The 17,541-nt window shown below is 28.1% G+C and overlaps 3 protein-coding genes and 1 long non-coding RNA gene across 4 annotated transcripts in view; 3 read left to right on the forward strand and 1 right to left on the reverse strand.

The window, feature by feature from the left end:
- Window positions 1-3,813: 3,813 nt before the first annotated feature.
- On the forward strand, window positions 3,814-5,665 carry LOC122854317. Its single transcript, XR_006373954.1, has 4 exons — window positions 3,814-3,886; window positions 3,969-4,150; window positions 4,401-4,523; window positions 4,597-5,665. It is a non-coding gene; the product is annotated as an uncharacterized LOC122854317 (long non-coding RNA).
- An 8,285-nt stretch (window positions 5,666-13,950) lies between these two features.
- The window catches only part of LOC122854172 (sestrin homolog), a 56,091-nt gene continuing 52,500 nt past the window's right edge, over window positions 13,951-17,541 (forward strand). The window contains exon 1 of the mRNA XM_044154628.1: window positions 13,951-14,239. The gene's annotated coding sequence lies outside the window, so the exon portion shown is untranslated. The remainder of the gene's footprint in view (window positions 14,240-17,541) is intronic.
- Window positions 14,801-15,972, forward strand: LOC122854146 (39S ribosomal protein L46, mitochondrial). Its single transcript, XM_044154584.1, has 3 exons — window positions 14,801-14,984; window positions 15,054-15,535; window positions 15,609-15,972. Exons 1-3 carry the CDS (start codon window positions 14,930-14,932, stop codon window positions 15,879-15,881), a joined length of 810 nt encoding a protein of 269 aa, XP_044010519.1. The 5' UTR covers window positions 14,801-14,929; the 3' UTR covers window positions 15,882-15,972.
- LOC122854124 (probable 18S rRNA (guanine-N(7))-methyltransferase) lies at window positions 16,062-17,217 on the reverse strand. The gene is made up of 3 exons (XM_044154546.1): window positions 16,805-17,217; window positions 16,309-16,735; window positions 16,062-16,227 (listed from the first exon to the last, which is right to left on the reverse strand). The coding sequence occupies exons 1-3, from the start codon at window positions 17,058-17,060 to the stop codon at window positions 16,083-16,085; spliced, it is 828 nt and encodes a 275-aa protein (XP_044010481.1). The 5' UTR covers window positions 17,061-17,217; the 3' UTR covers window positions 16,062-16,082.

Raw genomic sequence — 17,541 nt, forward strand, 5'->3', positions numbered from 1 at the left:
CACATCCAGGGCAAAATCGTGTGAGTTTATAAATTTTTTTTTTTTGCTGGAAAATTATTTACTTTACGTTCTCATGTTTTTCATAATTATCTATAATTACTGAACAATTATTATAATAATATGAAACAATAATAATGACATAAATAAATAATTTAAAATAAATTTGTTTGTTTAAAAAGATAAATAATATCATTGTAGCGTCAATGCAAAGTTAAATTTAAGAGTGTTTGGTAATTAAACAGGTATTCAATGAGCTGTAATAAAACTACTAGTGCACGGTTATCATTACTCACTATAACGCATCCTATAGAAACAAAAGAAAAAAATAATAGTTAAATTAAAAAACACATGATAAATAAATAATTATTAATTGTAAGTTGAGCGTGTCTTTTCCCAGCCACCCAAGAGGTAAGATACATTGGCTCGTTTTTTTTAAAGTGGTATCTCCGGTAGACCTAATCCACTAAAATTACGCGATTCGCCCGTATTCTAGCTGCAGCTAGAAATATTTCGATTCGATTATTAATTTTCGATTGCGCTCAAAGCAGCAAGTATTTATCCGTCGCGACGCATAAAAAAAAAAAACGAAAAATATACCTGTAGCTATGAGCGCTCATAGTTGCAGGTATATTTTTAATAATTTATTTAAAATATATCATTAGCTATGAGCGCTCATAGCTGCAGATATATTTTAAATAAATTATAAAAAAAAATAAAATAGTATAAAAATGCATAAATTTTAAATATTCACTCACTGTAATAGGACATTTCTAAACCACTATTCACTATGTCACTATTACTATTTCACTTCACTATCACTTCACTTCACTATTACCATCATTTCACTATCACTTCACTATCACTATAACTATATCACTTTTACACTGCACAATCACTATAAACACTTCAATATATCTTGACTCTTGATAATCCCACGAAGAAGTTGCATCCAGGGTATCCATCAGCGTCGCGACGTCGGTAATCCTAATTGACTGCACTCGTAATAGAAGAACCTGAAAATTAAAAATAAATTTTATTATCTTGAAAATATTAAATGTTGAATATTAAACGTTAAAAAAAAATATATACCTATCTACCTAAAAATAAGAAAGCCCCAAGTCTCGAAATCACCAGTCCCACGAAGGAGTTGCGTCCTCAGTCATCTGTAGGAGTCATTGACGATCCTGAAAATTAAAAATTAATATTACCACTGGGTTACTAAAATTAAATAAATAAAATTAAATAAATAAATAAATTACAATTTTAAAACTATTAAATATCAAGTATTAAACGTCAAAAAAATATATATTACTACCTAAAAATAATAAAACCCCAAGCCTCAAAAATCAACAATCCCACGAATAAATTGCGTCCTGCTGCTAGTATTCTGTAGAAATTCTCGAAGATCCTGAAACAAAGAAATACGTACAAATATTAAAATCTTATATATATTTGAATATTGCAAATACTAAAAATCCTTGAGTTGTGAACAGCAGCAATTCCACGTAGAAGTTGTCCAGGTATCCTTTCATTTATTCCTTTCATCAGCATAGCTACGTCGGTTATCCTCGATGAGTCCACTTGTATCCGGAGTATGGTCCTTCTAACGGTCTTGAAAATCCTGAAATACCCAAACTTCGATTAATATCACGAAAATTAATTAATTTTTCTTGGAAAAGTGCGTTTAATGTCAATTTAAAAAAAAAACCTTACATACTAACATACATCGCCAATAAAAAAGGGTAATAATTTATCTATTATAAATTATTACGATAGATAATAATATATACATCCTAATCACCCCCGTCTATTCTGTTTGAGGAAGACAGGGTTAATCCATTTTGACTTTTACACTACTGCCATTAAATTTGACATAAAAAAAAAATAATATTATTATTGAAAATTAAGTCAAAATGAATCTAAACAGCAAAAAAAAAAAAAATAAATAATAGTTTGGAACGACGAGAAGCTACAAAAAAATATATCAATAATTTTTTTTTGTAACTTCAAGGATATTTAAGCACTTTTTTGGGATAGGTTAATAATTACAACTAGTCATTCTTGATCTAGAGGAACTTACCGTATGACAGCTAACAGCAAAATTCTCAAAAAAAAAACAGCAAAGCCATGTAGTAATTGTCGACGTATGAGCTTTAGTAATTCAATCCAGTCCCTCAGCAAAGCCATGTAGAAGTTGTAGCAGTATAGGACCCAGTAATCAATTCAAATCCACGGTGTTATTCTCTCAGTGCCAGAAGTTGTTGAGGTCCCAGTAATCCAATCCAATCCGGTGAAGTTCTCTCAGCAAAGCCATGTAGATGATGATCCAAGTAGATGATTCACAGCAGCAGCAGCTTCGAAAATCCTGATGAACCTGAAAAATATGAAATTATAAAAATATTAAAATTTTAAATATACTTATTTCAAATGTCTGAAAAATTTGAAATCCCATCGAAGTAAATGTCTCAGTAGTCCAGTCCAGTCCAGTCCGGTGAAATTATCACAGCAGAGCCATGTAGATGTCTAGATGATGATCCTGAAAAACATAAAATTTTAAATATATATTAATTGTTTAAAAATATTAAAATCCTTGAAAAGCAGCAATAACACGACAAAGTGGTCTCGGGAATCCTCCATCAGCACGCGACGACGATGATCCTATAGATGAATGCACTCGTGATCCTCTCGTGGTCCTCCAAAGGTCTTGAAAATCCTGTAAAATATAAAACCCTGAAATATCCCAAAAACACATGTATTATAAATTATAAATTATTTTTACACTTATACACGCGATATAACAATATGAGTACCCATTCGCTAAACCGCAATTATAATTAGTATACTAATTCACACGCATTTACTTATTTCTACCCTACGACTGAGTGATTAACAGACTTCTTAGCATGACCCGATGCACGACGTGGAGGTCTTGTCTGTTCCAGCATCCCTTTTACAAATTTTATTTCAAAGAGTTGAAATAATTTTAATAATTTATAAAGACAAATATTTTTTTGCTTTGATGTTATTTAAATTATTTAATGTAAAAGCTAAAAAAAAAAATATAGTCTTTAAATTATTAAAATTATTTTAATTCTTTGAAAAAATACCTCAAAAATACTTACAATTTTTTTTATATTAAAAAACCACGAGGCTGTCTGTACAGTAGTTTTAATTACCCTCAATTAAACCTTTAAAATAATTTTAAAACTACCGAAAAATTTTAACTGAATAACCACGAGGCTGCACGTGCAGTCTATACGCTTTAAATACGTTATACTAAACTTATACATTATTTTACAGACCCGACCAATTTCAAGTGCTGTTCACTCCGCAAGAGCTCAAGATGAACTGGCCGGAAGGTTTTGCGGACTGAGGGGACTGGAAAAATTAAAGGGTGCTGTCGTCAGCCGGTCATGTGACTGCCAAAACTCGCTTTTCCAGATGACGACTCACGATGACTCACGACGACTCAAAACCTCACGATGTCTGGAACATATGTATTACAGGTATACATACATATTTTTTATTCAATTGCAACTACATCACTATTTTCATTATAGTAACATTTATTACTCAATATATAATTTAATTGTTTTTCGGGGCTGTTACTTATTCAAGATATTATTAATTTAGAATCACGAAAAGTACTTATTGAACAAAAATTTTATATCACGCGAAGCATTATTTCAAATTTAATTTCCAAAAATTATTTTACTTGTCAATAATTTTCTACTTACTGACTAACAAATAGTCGATAAATTTTCAGCTATAGATGCTAAAATGTCTATTGTGTTATTAAAATTCATAAAACACAATTATTAAAAATAAGACAAAAAAAAATGACAAAATTGGTTTGTCATTAGAGCCAAAATCATTTTGGAGTAAAGTGAGTCAATTTTTTTATCTTTAAAAATTGAAATATAGTCTCACACTTACCCCCATAACAATTTAATAATTTATTGTTACAGTTGCATCAAACTTATCCATGGGAAAAGCATTAGTTTTGCTAATATGGAAATAAAATATACAAAAGCTTCAATAATGAAGAAAAGAAAGCTACTGCATTATTTAAAACACTTGAAACAACTGAGACTCCTTGTATGTTGAAGTACAAAGTTGATAATGATTTTCATGATCAGTATATGATAAGGTACGTCGATTTTAGTTTGTGTTACCAAGTGGTTCAAAAATTTATTATAAATCATTTGTTAATTTAATAATCATAAAGTACTGATACACTTGAACCAGCAACAAAGTAACAAAAAAATCGCTTTAACAATGATAAATCTCTGATAATGAAAAATCATTACTTAATCATTTTTCTTGCTAATAATTGCTCCAATTTGAAACATACTTGTACCATAATATTAATTCAATATTTTTATTGTTTACATATATAGGCAAGAAGTGTGGCTAAAATATTTGATGTGCTAATGCAATTAATTAACCGACAATCTCAAAAATGCGTTTAAACAAATGACGAAATTGATTTGTCATTAGAGCCAAGATCATTTTGAAGTCTAGTAAGTTATTTTATTCCATTTTTTATAAATGAAAGTATTTATCCAATATTAATTTAATAATTCATTGTTACAGTTGCATCATCAAATTCATTCATTGGAAAAGCATTAGTCTTGTTGATGTATTTGAAATGAAATATAGCTATGACAAGCTTCAATGATGCAGATAATGAAAAGAGAAGAACGTGAAAAGAGAGCTACTGCACTATGTAAAATAATTGAGACAGCTGAGGCTGTTTTTTATGCTAAAATATAACGTGAAAAATACCAAGTGAATGATGTTAATGTTAAAAGTGTTATATAGCACGTTGACTTTAGTTTATCTTTTAAAAGTTGAGTGAATTGTTTATAAACTATTTGATAATTAAACAATCATGAAATACTGGTACACTTGAATCCCCCAACAAAATGCATCAAGACCATCCACATCATATTATGCTTCAACAATGATGAATCTCTGATAATGAAAACTTATTCCTTAATTATTATAAAGTTCAACTTCAATTGGATCTAAAAATAATTAAGTTGAAATGAATCTCAACACTTAATTAATTATTTAATATGATTTCACCAGAAAACTTTACCTTTTTTTCAACTACAAAATTGAAGACTATGACATGGTGCTGGTGTTATTGATTTAATGCTCTTTTAAATGTACTGTTGTTATTAGTGAATATTTACTTGTTTTTATCGAGCTTTATCAATGTTTATTAAAATTTCTTTTGATAAGCCGATGTTGTTGCTTACAAAGGAACCACGTGTTGCTTAGTGTTGCTGTTCAGAATTTTAAAAAAGTTGTGCCTCTACTATAAAGAATGCTAAAAATATTATAAACAGCTGGCTTAAAATCTTCTTTTCAAAGTAATAAATCGTTTTCAAATTATTAATAATAACATAAAAAAGTGAATTATCAAACCAACAAGAATAAAATATTAAAATAAATTTAATATAAAAAAAGAAAACTAAATTAATTTATAAACTGTGGTGTAAAAGTGATGATGGTAGTAGTGAAAAGTGATTATTATTTTGTGTTCGTGCTGTGTGTGATCATTAAACCTGTACTGCTGATCAGACAAAATCATCATGAACTACTACATGACATTGGAGCATTTTGATAACCAGCGTGGGAACATGAACACCCCCTAAAAAAGGTAGGATTTTATTTCATTAATAATGGCCTTGATATAATTGTATATTTATGATTTTGTTTAAAATACCATTACACTGGTTCTATTTTTACTCTGATCTATGTATTATGTGATACATTAACTCAGAGAAAGAAATTTATACTTAGACCCACTCTAGCTCCAGGCAAAGATTTTGCTGAAAAAAACCCTCCTATTAAATTATTTTGGTTTTATTTTACATGCAGCTTCGAGCGCAACTAATTAATTAATATATCAAACAATTGACCTTATTGATAGGCTTTAAAATTAATAATTAATTTCCTCGGTTTGAAAGGTATACATATTATATTAAATTCGATACAACAATAATTAATTAGCAAAAAAAATGATGGATCTTTTTAATGGAATAATAAATATATTCTATTAAAAAGATAAAAATTAAAATAATAAATCAAATGACAACATTGCTAAAATAATTTTTAAATAAAGTAATAATAATTATTTAATGATTAAATAGTTATTTTTATTATTGAAGCTACTCATTGTGATTTGTTAAACACAAATATAAATTTATCAATGATCTATTACTTCAAAGTAATAACTGCTGTTTGATTTATTCTCTGCTGACTTTAAAAAAATTGTTTTATTAATTAAATTCAATCATATAATCTCTAAATAAATGTTGAAATTTACCAACGAATACACCGTTTATATTCACTATAAATGCTCCAACGTTTGATAGTTTTATATCCGAGTATAATTGCAAAATAAATAAACATGTTGATTGTACAAGTCTTGCTGATAAACATTTGGCAAACATTTTTAGATCTTTTTCAATATTTTAAATACTAGACACATGCTATCTAATCGTTGCACCTGTAGTCTAGCTTGTACAATATCCAATGGACTTGTTATATCATTTGTTTCAAAATCAGCAAATATACCAGCCAAGGCTTGTATAAGTAAATGTGATACCCAACTAGATATAACACATAAATAGTTAATTATTGAAATATAAAATAGCTAGCTATAATTTACCTTGATCAAATATATTTAGTCCCCACCAAAGTACATCATCAGGAACATAAGCACCAACATGTCCTTGGTAAAATCCTTTTACGTTGATAAATCAATCTTACAGCTACGCTTACTGATAAATAGGCACGTGATAAATTTGTTCCAAGTAGAGTCATTCCCATCTGTTGATGAACAAAAGACATTACATTATTAATAACAATTCTTCATTTATTTTTTAATTTATATTTATCCACAATAATAACTTTATCAAAAAATAATTTACCATAATTTGTTTGTGAAACTGTTCTGATGTAAATAGATATTGACTCAGTATATGTCTTACACTCTTGTACATTGATATGTACATCAAGAACACTCGATAAAATTTGTCTTACTGCTTATCCATAATCCTCGATAAAAACCAAAATAATTTTCCTTTTAATACATTTTTCTGAAAGCATTTATTATACGTGTTAAAAATAATTCATTTTAAATTGATAATATAATTATATTATTTAGTAATCATACTTGCCCTTGTATATGTGATTTTTTTTTCGCTGTATTTGAAATTTGTTGTTTTGATGACAGTCAGTGGATACGAAAATAACGGAAGAAAATAAATGACAGAATACTGAAGTCTGATATATAGCACATTTCCCTTGATCAACATTGGCATTACAACCCATCAATTTTCGACACTTTAACATCATGCTAAAATTAGAAAAAAAATTATTAAATTAATAACAAATATTTTAAGAGCTCGTTAATCTTCTTTTGAAATAAAAAAAAAAAGAACAAAAAATTAGAAAATCAATCTTACATGCAGGGCAAAATCGTGTGAGTTTATAAATTTTTTTTTTTTGCTGGAAAATTATTTACTTTACGTTCTCATGTTTTTCATAATTATCTATAATTACTGAACAATTATTATAATAATATGAAACAATAATAATGACAAATAAATGATTCAAAATAAATTTCTTTTTTCAAAAAGATAAATAATATTATTGTAGCGTCAATGCAAAATTAAATTTGAGAGTGTTTGGTATTTAAACAAGTATTCAATTAGTTCGCTGTAATAAAAATACTAGTGCACGGTTATTATTGATACTCACTATAACGCATCCTATAGAAACAAAAAAAAAAAATAACAGTTAAATTAAAAAACACATGATAAATAATTAATTATTAATTGTAAATTGAGTGTGTCTTTTCCCAGCCACCCAAGAGGTAAGACACATTGGCTCGTTTTTTTTAAAGTGGTATCTCCGGTAGACCTAATCCACTAAAATTACGCGATTCGCCCGTATTCTAGCTGCAGCTAGAAATATTTCGATTCGATTATTAATTTCCGATTGCGCTCAAAGCAGCAAGTATTTATCCGTCGCGACGCATAAAAAAAAAAACGAAAAATATACCTGTAGCTATGAGCGCTCATAGTTGCAGGTATATTTTTAATAATTTATTTAAAATATATCATTAGCTATGAGCGCTCATAGCTGCAGATATATTTTAAATAAATTATAAAAAAAAATAAAACAGTATAAAAATGCATAAATTTTAAATATTCACTCACTGTAATAGGACATTTCTAAACCACTATTCACTATGTCACTATTACTATTTCACTTCATTATCACTTCACTTCACTATTACCATCATTTCACTATCACTATAACTATATCACTTTTACACTGTACAATCACTATATAAACACTTAATTCTATCTCGAGTCTTGATAATCCCACGAAGAAGTTGCATCCCGGGTATCCATCAGCGTCGCGACGTCGGTAATCCTAATTGAGTGTACTCGTAATAAAAGAACCTGAAAATTAAAAATAAATATTACAATCTTGAAATTATTGAAAATTAAATATTAAAAGTTAAAAAAAAATATTTAACTATACCTAAAAATAATAAAACTCCAAGTCTCGAAAATCACCAGTCCCTCGAAGAAGTTGCGTCCTGCTGCTTGTCATCTGTAGTCCTCTACGATCCTGAAAATTAAAAATAATATTAAAACAATCACTATAAACCCTTCATTATATCTCGAGTCTTGATAATCCCACGAAGAAGTTGCGTCTAGGTCATCCATCAGCATCGCGTCGCCGGTAATCCTAATTGAGTTCACTTGTAAACGAAAATCCTGAAAATTAATAATTGATATTAAAATCATAAAAATATTAAATGTTAAATAATAAATATATTTATAATTACCTAAAAATAATAAAATGAAGTCTTTAAAAGCTGCTATCACACGAAGAAGTTGCGTCCTACTGGTAGTCATCTGTAGAAATTCTTGTAAATCCTGAAATTTAAAAATTAATATTACAACCTTGAAATTATTAAAAATTAGATATTGAATATTAAATGTTAGAAAAAAATATATAACTACCTAAAAATAATATAGCCCCAAGTCTCGAAAATCACCAATCTCACGAAGAAGTTGCGTCTTGCTGGTGGTCATCTGTAAAAATTCTCGAAGATCCTGAAAATTAAAAATTAATATTAAAATCTTGAAAATATTGACATGTTAAATATTAAAAATAAATATATATATAACTACCTGAAAATAATAAAAACATCAAGTCCTAAAAAAGCAGCAATTACACGAAGAAGTTGGGCCCAAGTAGTCATTTTGAAGGTCTTGAAAATCCTGAAACACATACAATCGTAAAAATATTAAAATCTTGTATATATAAATGCCTAAAAATCCTTGGGTCTTGAAGAGCAGCAATCCCACGAAGAAGTTGTCCAGGTAGTCCAGTTCCATCAGCATAGCCACGCCGGTCATCCTAAATGAGTGCACTCGTATCCGGAATATGATTTACAAAACGGCCTTGAAAATCCTGAAAAACATGAAGTCTTAAAAATATTAATATTACAAAAATTATTAAATTTTCTTTGGAAAAGTGCGTTTAATATCAATTTAAAAAAAAAACCTTACATACTAACATACATCGCGAATAGAAAAGGGTAATAATTTATCTAATATAAATTATCACGATAGATAATAATATACATCCTAATCACCCCCGTCTATTCTGTTTGAGGAAGACAGGGTTAATCCATTTTGACTTTTACACTACTACCATTAAATTTGACATAAAAAAAATTAATACTATTATTGAAAATTAAGTCAAAATGAATCTAAACAACAAATAAAAAATAAAATAATAGTTTGGAACGACGAGAAGCTACAAAAAAATGTATCAATAATTTTTTTTTGTAACTTCAAGGATATTAAAGCACTTTTCCGGGATGGGTTAATATAATATTACAACTAGTCAGTCTTGATCTAGAGGAACTTACCATATGACAGCCAACAGCAAAACCCTCAAAAAAACAGCAAAGTCATGTAGAAATTGTCGACGTATAAGCTCCAGTAATCCAATTCAGTCCGGTGAAATTTTCTCAGCAAAGCCATGTAGAAGTTGTCGAAGTATATGTCCCAATAATCAAATCTCAGCAAAGTCATGTAGAAGTTGTCGAAGTATAGGTCCCAGTAATCCAATCTAATCCGGTGAAGTTCTCTCAGCAAAGCCATGTAGATGATGATCCAAGTAGATGATTCACAGCAGCAGCAGCTTCGAAAATCCTGATAAACCTGAAAAATATAATACAAATTGCAAAAATATTAACATTTTAAATATATTATATGCCTGAAATATTAAAATCCATGAGTCTGTAATCCTTGGGCAGCAATCACACGAAGAAGTTGTCTCGGGAGTCCTCCATCAGCATAGCGACGACGATGATCTTGTTGTATACGAAATATAATCCTCCAAAGGCCTTGAAAATCCTGGAAGTTAATTATTAATATTAAAATCGTGAAAATATTAAATAATAAATGGTAAAAATAAATATATCATCAATACCTAAAAATAATAAAATCATCGAGTCTTGAAAATTTCACGAACAAGTTGCGCCCCAGGGAAGTCTTCTAGAAGGTCCTGAAAATTCTGAAACATAAAAAATCCTAAAACACACAAAACCCTGAAATATCTTGAAAATAAATACATATATAAATTATTAATTTTTTGTTACGGTTATACACTTAAATCGCGATGAGTACTCATTCGGTATATAACTATTACTAATTCACGCCTTAACTTATTTCTACCCCGCTATGATCACTCGAGTGATTAACAGACTTCTTAGCATGACCCGGGATGCACCACGTGGAGGTCTTGTCTGTTCCAGCATCCCTTTTACAAATATAATTTTAAAGAGTCGAAATAATTTTAATAATTTATAAAGACAAAGATTTTTTTGCTTTAATGTTATTTAAATTATTTAATGTAAAAGCTAAAAAAAAAAATATTTGAAAAAATACTTTAAAAATACTTACAATTTTTTTTATATTAAAAACCACGAGGCTGCTTGTACAGTAGTTTTAATTACCCTCAACTAAACCTTTAAAATAATTTTAAAACTACCGAAAAATTTTAACTGAATAACCAAATTCAAAGACTAATATTTAATAATGTAAAAACAAAAAAATATTCTTAAAATATTCTTTGAATTATTAAAATTATTTCAACTCATTGAAAAAATAACTTTAAAAAATTCTTAACCCTTTTTTATATTAAAAAACCACGAGGCTGCACGTGCAGCATATACGCTTTGAATACCGAATAACCAAACTTCTAAATTATTTTACAGGACCGACTAATTTCAAGTGCTGTTCACTCCGTAAGAGCCCAAGATGAACTGACCGGAAAGTTTTGCGGACTGATGGGACTGACAAAATAAAAAAATCGAAGGGCGCAGTCGTCTATCCGTCATGTGACTGCCAAAACTGGTCAAAACTCGCTTTTCCAGATGACGACTCACGATGACTCAGAAGCTCAGGATGGCTGGAACATATGTATTGGAGCCTGGAGGTATATATACATATATTTTATTCAATTACAACTACATCACAAATAATTATTTTAATCATAGCAACATTTATTACTCAATATATATAATTTAATTTTTTTTGGGGCTTTTATTCAAGATATTTGTTTAATTTAGAATCACGCAAAGTACTTAGTTTATTGTACAAAAATTTTATATCACGCGAAGCATTATTTCAAATTTTATTTCCAAAAAATATTTTACTTGTCAATAAATTTCTACTTACCGACCAAAAAATAGTCGATAATTTTTCAGCTAGATGGCGCGAGGAATTTTTTTCTGAAATCCAAAATGGCCGCGCCTTTGTTAGAGAGAGAACCTGTGTCGTTCAGTGTTGTGACTTTTTACACTTATATTTGCAATAATAATTGTTAATTAATTATAAATTGTTGTTAAATCGATTAATTAAATTTTTCCGAACAAAATGTGATATAAATTATTACAAAGTTTGGTGAATTTTGACCAAAATTAATGGACCTGTCAATGACGTTTTAGTTGACAAAGGCAAATTTTAAATTGTTAAACAGCGAACAAATGGTATGTAAATATTATGTTTTTTCATTGTTATTAATTATTTAGTGCATAAACAAACATAATTACGTAATTTTTATCAATCATTAAGCCAAAAAAAGAATTAATTTTATGAGGTTAGGTTGTCATTTTTTAGACAAAGTTGAAGACTTATTTTAGCTATAATAGTTGTTAAACAATAATAAATTGTTGTTAATTCGACTAATTAAAATTTTCTGAACTCATTTGTGATATAATTGTTGCAGATATTTGTGATTTTTGTCAAAAGTAATGTACAATGGCGTTAGAGCAGACAAGGCAAATCTTAATTGTTAAACAGCGAACAAATGGTATGTAATATCATGTGTTTTCCACTGTTATTAATTATTTAGTGCATAAACAAACATAATTACGTCATTTTTATCAATAATTTAGCCAAAAATCAATTAATTTCTCGAGGTTAGATTTTCATGTTTTACAAAGACAATGAATTTGTCAAAGTATTTACCTATAATAATGTATTAACAAATATTCGTTATTTATAGCATTGTTGTAGCATCTTTGTTGTATAATAATGATTTTTTTATTAACAACAATCAAAAAAGTATGATATATTTCAATATTAATTTTCCTTTGTTTGAGGTCTTTGTCTGTTTTTAATGTCACTTTTTAATATTTATTTATTCACTTTGAAATTCAATTTTTTAACTGTTTATTTGTTAATTAATTAATTAGTTATTTATTTTTTATACATTTATCATTTATTTATTTGTTTAATTATTGTTTGTTTATTTATTTACCATAAATTTAATAATATCACTTTTATTACTTTTTGTTGTTGTTAATAATTACTCCAGTTTCAAGAAAATTTATAATGTACTATTCATTTAATATTTATAATGTTTACAGATACAAAAAAGTGGAGCTCAAACGTGTATTGTGTTAATGTAATTCATCAAACACAATCATTGAAGCAGGGACCAAAAAAAAAAAAAAATGACTAAATTGGTTTGTCATTTTAAAAATTGAAATATAGTCTTATTCTCACCCACTAACAATTTATTAATTTATTATTACAGTTGCTAATGTATGTGTACAAAAGCTTTAATGATGCAGATAATGAAAAAAGAGAGTTACTTCCCTGTTTAAAATAATTATGACAACTGAAGCTGTTTTTATGCTAAAATATCACATGAAAAATCCCAAGTGAATGATGTTAATGTTAAAAGTGCTACAAAAATTAAGTGAATAGTTTAACAACAATTTGATAATTCACAATCATGAAATACTGGTACACTTGAACCCCCAAACAAAATGCATCAAGACCATCCACATCATATTATGCTTCAACAATGATAAATCTCTGATAATAAAAAATTAATTTTTAATTATTATGAATTTCAACTTCAATTGGATTTACAAATAATTAAGTTGATTTGAATCTCAACACTCTATAAATTATTTAATATGATTTTATGACAAAACTATGTTTGTTTGTTGTACAAAATTGAAGACATTGATGACATGGTGCTGGTGTTATTAATTTTTATGCTCTTTCCAATGTTGTTATTGTTATTATTGTTATTGTTGTCATTGGTGAACATTAACTTGTTTTTGTTGAGCTTTATCAGTGTGTATGCATGTGTATGTTTGACATTTTCTTTGATGTAAGCCGCCGATGTTGCGCACAGTAGAACCGCCTGTTGCGGTTCAGAGTTGGAAGAAAGTTGTGCCTCTACTAGAAAGAATGCTAAAAGATTTATGAACAGCTGGCTCGAGGGATCTTCTTTCCAAAGTGATAAATCGTTTTCAAATAATAACAACAATAATAAACTATTTTAAAAATATATAATATTATTAAAAAGTGAATTATCAAGACAATAAGAATAAACTACTAGAAGTAATTTATTGCAAAAATCAGTTGATATAAAAAAAGATAACTGAACTAATTTATAAACTATATTAATTCTTATGTGGTGTAAAAGTGGTGATGGTGTTGGTTAAAAGTGGTGAAAAGTGATCATTGTTTTGTGCGTGTAGTGTTTGTGTTGTGACTTGTGTGTTATCATTAAACCTGCTGATCAGATAAAATCATCATGAACTACTACATGGCATTGGAGCATGTTGATGACCAGCGTGGGAAGATGAACATCCGCTAAAAAGGTAGGATTTTATTTAATTAATAATTGTCATGATGAAATTCAATGAAATTGCATTTATGATTTTGTTTGAAATTATATGATACTCTGTAATATATTCTTTAGGTCATTCTGTTTATTTATTTTTTTTACTTTGATCTATGTGTTATGTTCTAATTTAATTTCTATGATAATGATTAAATGACGCGTATCGTTATCGTTATCATGCACATCAGTATGCATAGAAACACCAAGTAATTTATTCTTAAACCCATTTAAATTTGCTGCTCAAAGCGCAATACCATATTTTATTCTTTTAATTCATATAGTTTTATAATGTGTCGTTTGAAGATTTAGTGTAAATGTTTCATTCATTTATTTCTTTTTTGAATAAGTAAATATTTTATTTTATAATAATATTTTTATATGACGTTGGTCGGAATATTTTGTAAAATTTTAAATAATAAAACTGAGTGTGTATTTCTTCGACTCACAAGATAAAACACCGACACTTATTAACAGACAACTAGTCTCTACTCTCTAGTTCTCTAGTCATGACAGACAGAGAGCGACAGACAATAGAAAAAAAAACATGTAGTTGTAGTGGTGTGCCGTGTGTAGAACATGTTTGTATTTAGTTGTAGTGGTGTTCACCATTTAGCATAACTATTAGGTTATAAATAATAACAAATAATCTTTATAATAATTGATAATAATGTTAATACAAGTATTAAAATGGTACAAAGCATCATCACCAGCTGTGATATCGAGTAAGTTGAATACAACATTTCTTACATTTAATAAATAATTAATTAAATTTATTTGATTTTTATTATTAGATTTATTAAGATATCAAGTTGCTTCAATGAGTACTGGAGTTCAAGAAAAAAAATGGGATTTAATGACAGCAATTTGTGTAGAAAGACATCCAATATTAACAAAACCAAAATTAGAAATTGAAGAAAAATTTCAAGATATGTTAGATGAAATTGAACTTGAAAATAGTATGAAATCAGATCATGAAATAAGATTTGAAGCTGAAACAAAACAACAAGAAAATTTAAAAAAAGGTTTTGTTGATATTGATCAAGAAAAAGTTGCAACACAAACAGCTCAAGATATTGAAGATGCTGGTATTGCTGAATTTGAAAAATTTAAATTAACACCAAGATTAACAGAAGCTGATAAAAAAAATATAATGACTTCATTGGAAAGAAAACTTGAGAAAACATTAGTATTGTTGGTACAACAAAAAGTTGGAAATAAGGATTATTGGTTATTACCACAAGGATTGAGAGAAGATGGTGAAACTCTTAGACAGGTCAATCATTACTTTATTTTTAAAAAACATTTTATTTTAATTTATCTAATTATTATTTAATTTTTTTTTGTAGGCAGCAGAAAGAGTTTTACAAAAAACTTGTGGTGAAAATTTAAAAGCTAAAATTTATGGAAATGCACCAGTTGGATTTTACAAGTATCGTTATCCCAAAGTAGCAAGAGAAGGTGGTACACAAGGTGCTAAAATTTTTTATTATCTTGCTAGATATGAAGATGGTAATGTTACAGATAATGTTGACTATCAATGGCTTGATAGACAAGAATTGGAAAAAAATCTTCCTAAAGAAATTTGCAAAAGTGTCACTACGTTTCTCATCAAAGAATAAACAAATTATTAATACTAAAATGTAAATAGAATTATTGATGGTAAAACAAAAAAAAAACAAACAAACAAACCAACAAAACAAAAAAACAATTAACTGGGTTTTTCTTTTAATTTTTTTTATTTAATATATAAACCAAAAAAAACTTGATTATTTATAAATATTATTTAAATATATCATCATATAAGCTAGATTTTTTATAAATTAAAATCTTCCACTTCGTTTTCTACCAGTGTATTTGGTAGTTTCTCGAGCTTCTTTTCCTTGTCTAGCTCTTCTTTCTTTTTTTTCAATAATCCAATTTCTTGATTTTTTTAATGGTTTGCCTTTAGCTTTTTTTTCTTGTTCTCTGTTGATGATAAAAACAATAAACCATGAAATTAAATAAATCAATTATTTATTAAATTAAAATAATAAAAAATATATTTACCTTTTTTTGGTGTAACTAATAGTCGAACTATCACGTTCATCACCAAGTGCTTTTGGCATTGGCATTGCACCACCAGTCATTAATACTAAAAAGAATTTTTTAGCTTTTGTACTGTTTGGATAATCAACAACAACACCACCATAAAAACCAGCTTTTGTTGCTTGTGTTGTAACAATATCAATTTGATCACTATTTTCTGGATAAAATTGAAAAACAGCTCTTGCTGTTCTTGATAAACACGCAAATAATGATGTAAAAAATTTATTCATACGTTTTACTGGATTGTGACTTTTTTTATCAGCATTACAAAGCCATTGAAGTGCTGATATACTAACAGCACCATCAAATGATCCAGCTTTAAATGGCATACCATCACCCATATCACCAAGAATAAGATCACCTTCAACTTCTCTCTCCAGTGCAACATCTAAAATACATAATAAAAATAATCAACGATATATCAAAGAAGTAGAAAAAAAAAACAACAACAACTTACTCAACATGGCAGAAGAAATATCAACACCAACCCAAATATGACCTTGTTCTTCTAGAACAGAACCACTAAGTCCAGAACCACATCCAATATCAAGAAGAAAACATGGCTCATCTTCTGGAAGTAAAAGTAATTCCATAGCTCTTTCACACATGGTTTCTTGGATCTCCATCATTCGTGAATTTTGAGTATATTTTCTTGCTTCCTCTTCATTATAAAAAATCTCCGGTGGAGCCAAGTGTTCTGGTCTTCTTGACATTTTAATAATTTCTTAATTATTATATACACTTTAATTTATCAACAACGTCAATGATTTTTTTTAGACTAAAATGAGCACATGTGCACACTATTTGCTAATTGCTACAGGTTAGCACAGGTTAGATCAGGTTAGATATATTTTTTTTATTTTTTTTTTTAAGTTGATAAAGTGTGTTGCCTACTTTACCCTTTCCAAGCGGCGCCACCACTAACTATTAATTTTTTTTTTTTTCTCAACCAATCGTAATGGCAAATGAGAAAATAAAAAAGCCCCAATTTATTCTCCTATTTATAATTAATTTATTACTTTATTGCTTTAAAATAATTATTAATTATTATTTTAAACAATATTTTAAACATATAATAATTAATTTAATTTCGTGAATCATCAGAAAAAAAAAACCGTTTCATAAAAAGTTGTCGATAGAGTGCGTGATAGTCAGGGTCATGTGATATTTTAGCGGGTAAACATTTATGGATAT

This window comes from Aphidius gifuensis, linkage group LG1 (genome assembly GCF_014905175.1).
Source record: "Aphidius gifuensis isolate YNYX2018 linkage group LG1, ASM1490517v1, whole genome shotgun sequence".
In the NCBI taxonomy this organism is placed as follows: Eukaryota; Metazoa; Arthropoda; class Insecta; order Hymenoptera; family Braconidae; genus Aphidius; species Aphidius gifuensis.

Coding starts and splice junctions, on each gene's coding strand:
- LOC122854146 (XM_044154584.1), top strand. CDS start 14,930: ATGTTAATACAAGTATTAAAATGGTACAAAGCATCATCACCAGCTGTG. Junction 14,985..15,053: donor ATCACCAGCTGTGATATCGA/GTAAGTTGAATA, acceptor TTTTATTATTAG/ATTTATTAAGATATCAAGTT. Junction 15,536..15,608: donor ATGGTGAAACTCTTAGACAG/GTCAATCATTAC, acceptor TTTTTTTTGTAG/GCAGCAGAAAGAGTTTTACA.
- LOC122854124 (XM_044154546.1), bottom strand. CDS start 17,060: ATGTCAAGAAGACCAGAACACTTGGCTCCACCGGAGATTTTTTATAAT. Junction 16,736..16,804: donor TATTTCTTCTGCCATGTTGA/GTAAGTTGTTGT, acceptor TATGTATTTTAG/ATGTTGCACTGGAGAGAGAA. Junction 16,228..16,308: donor ATTAGTTACACCAAAAAAAG/GTAAATATATTT, acceptor TATCATCAACAG/AGAACAAGAAAAAAAAGCTA.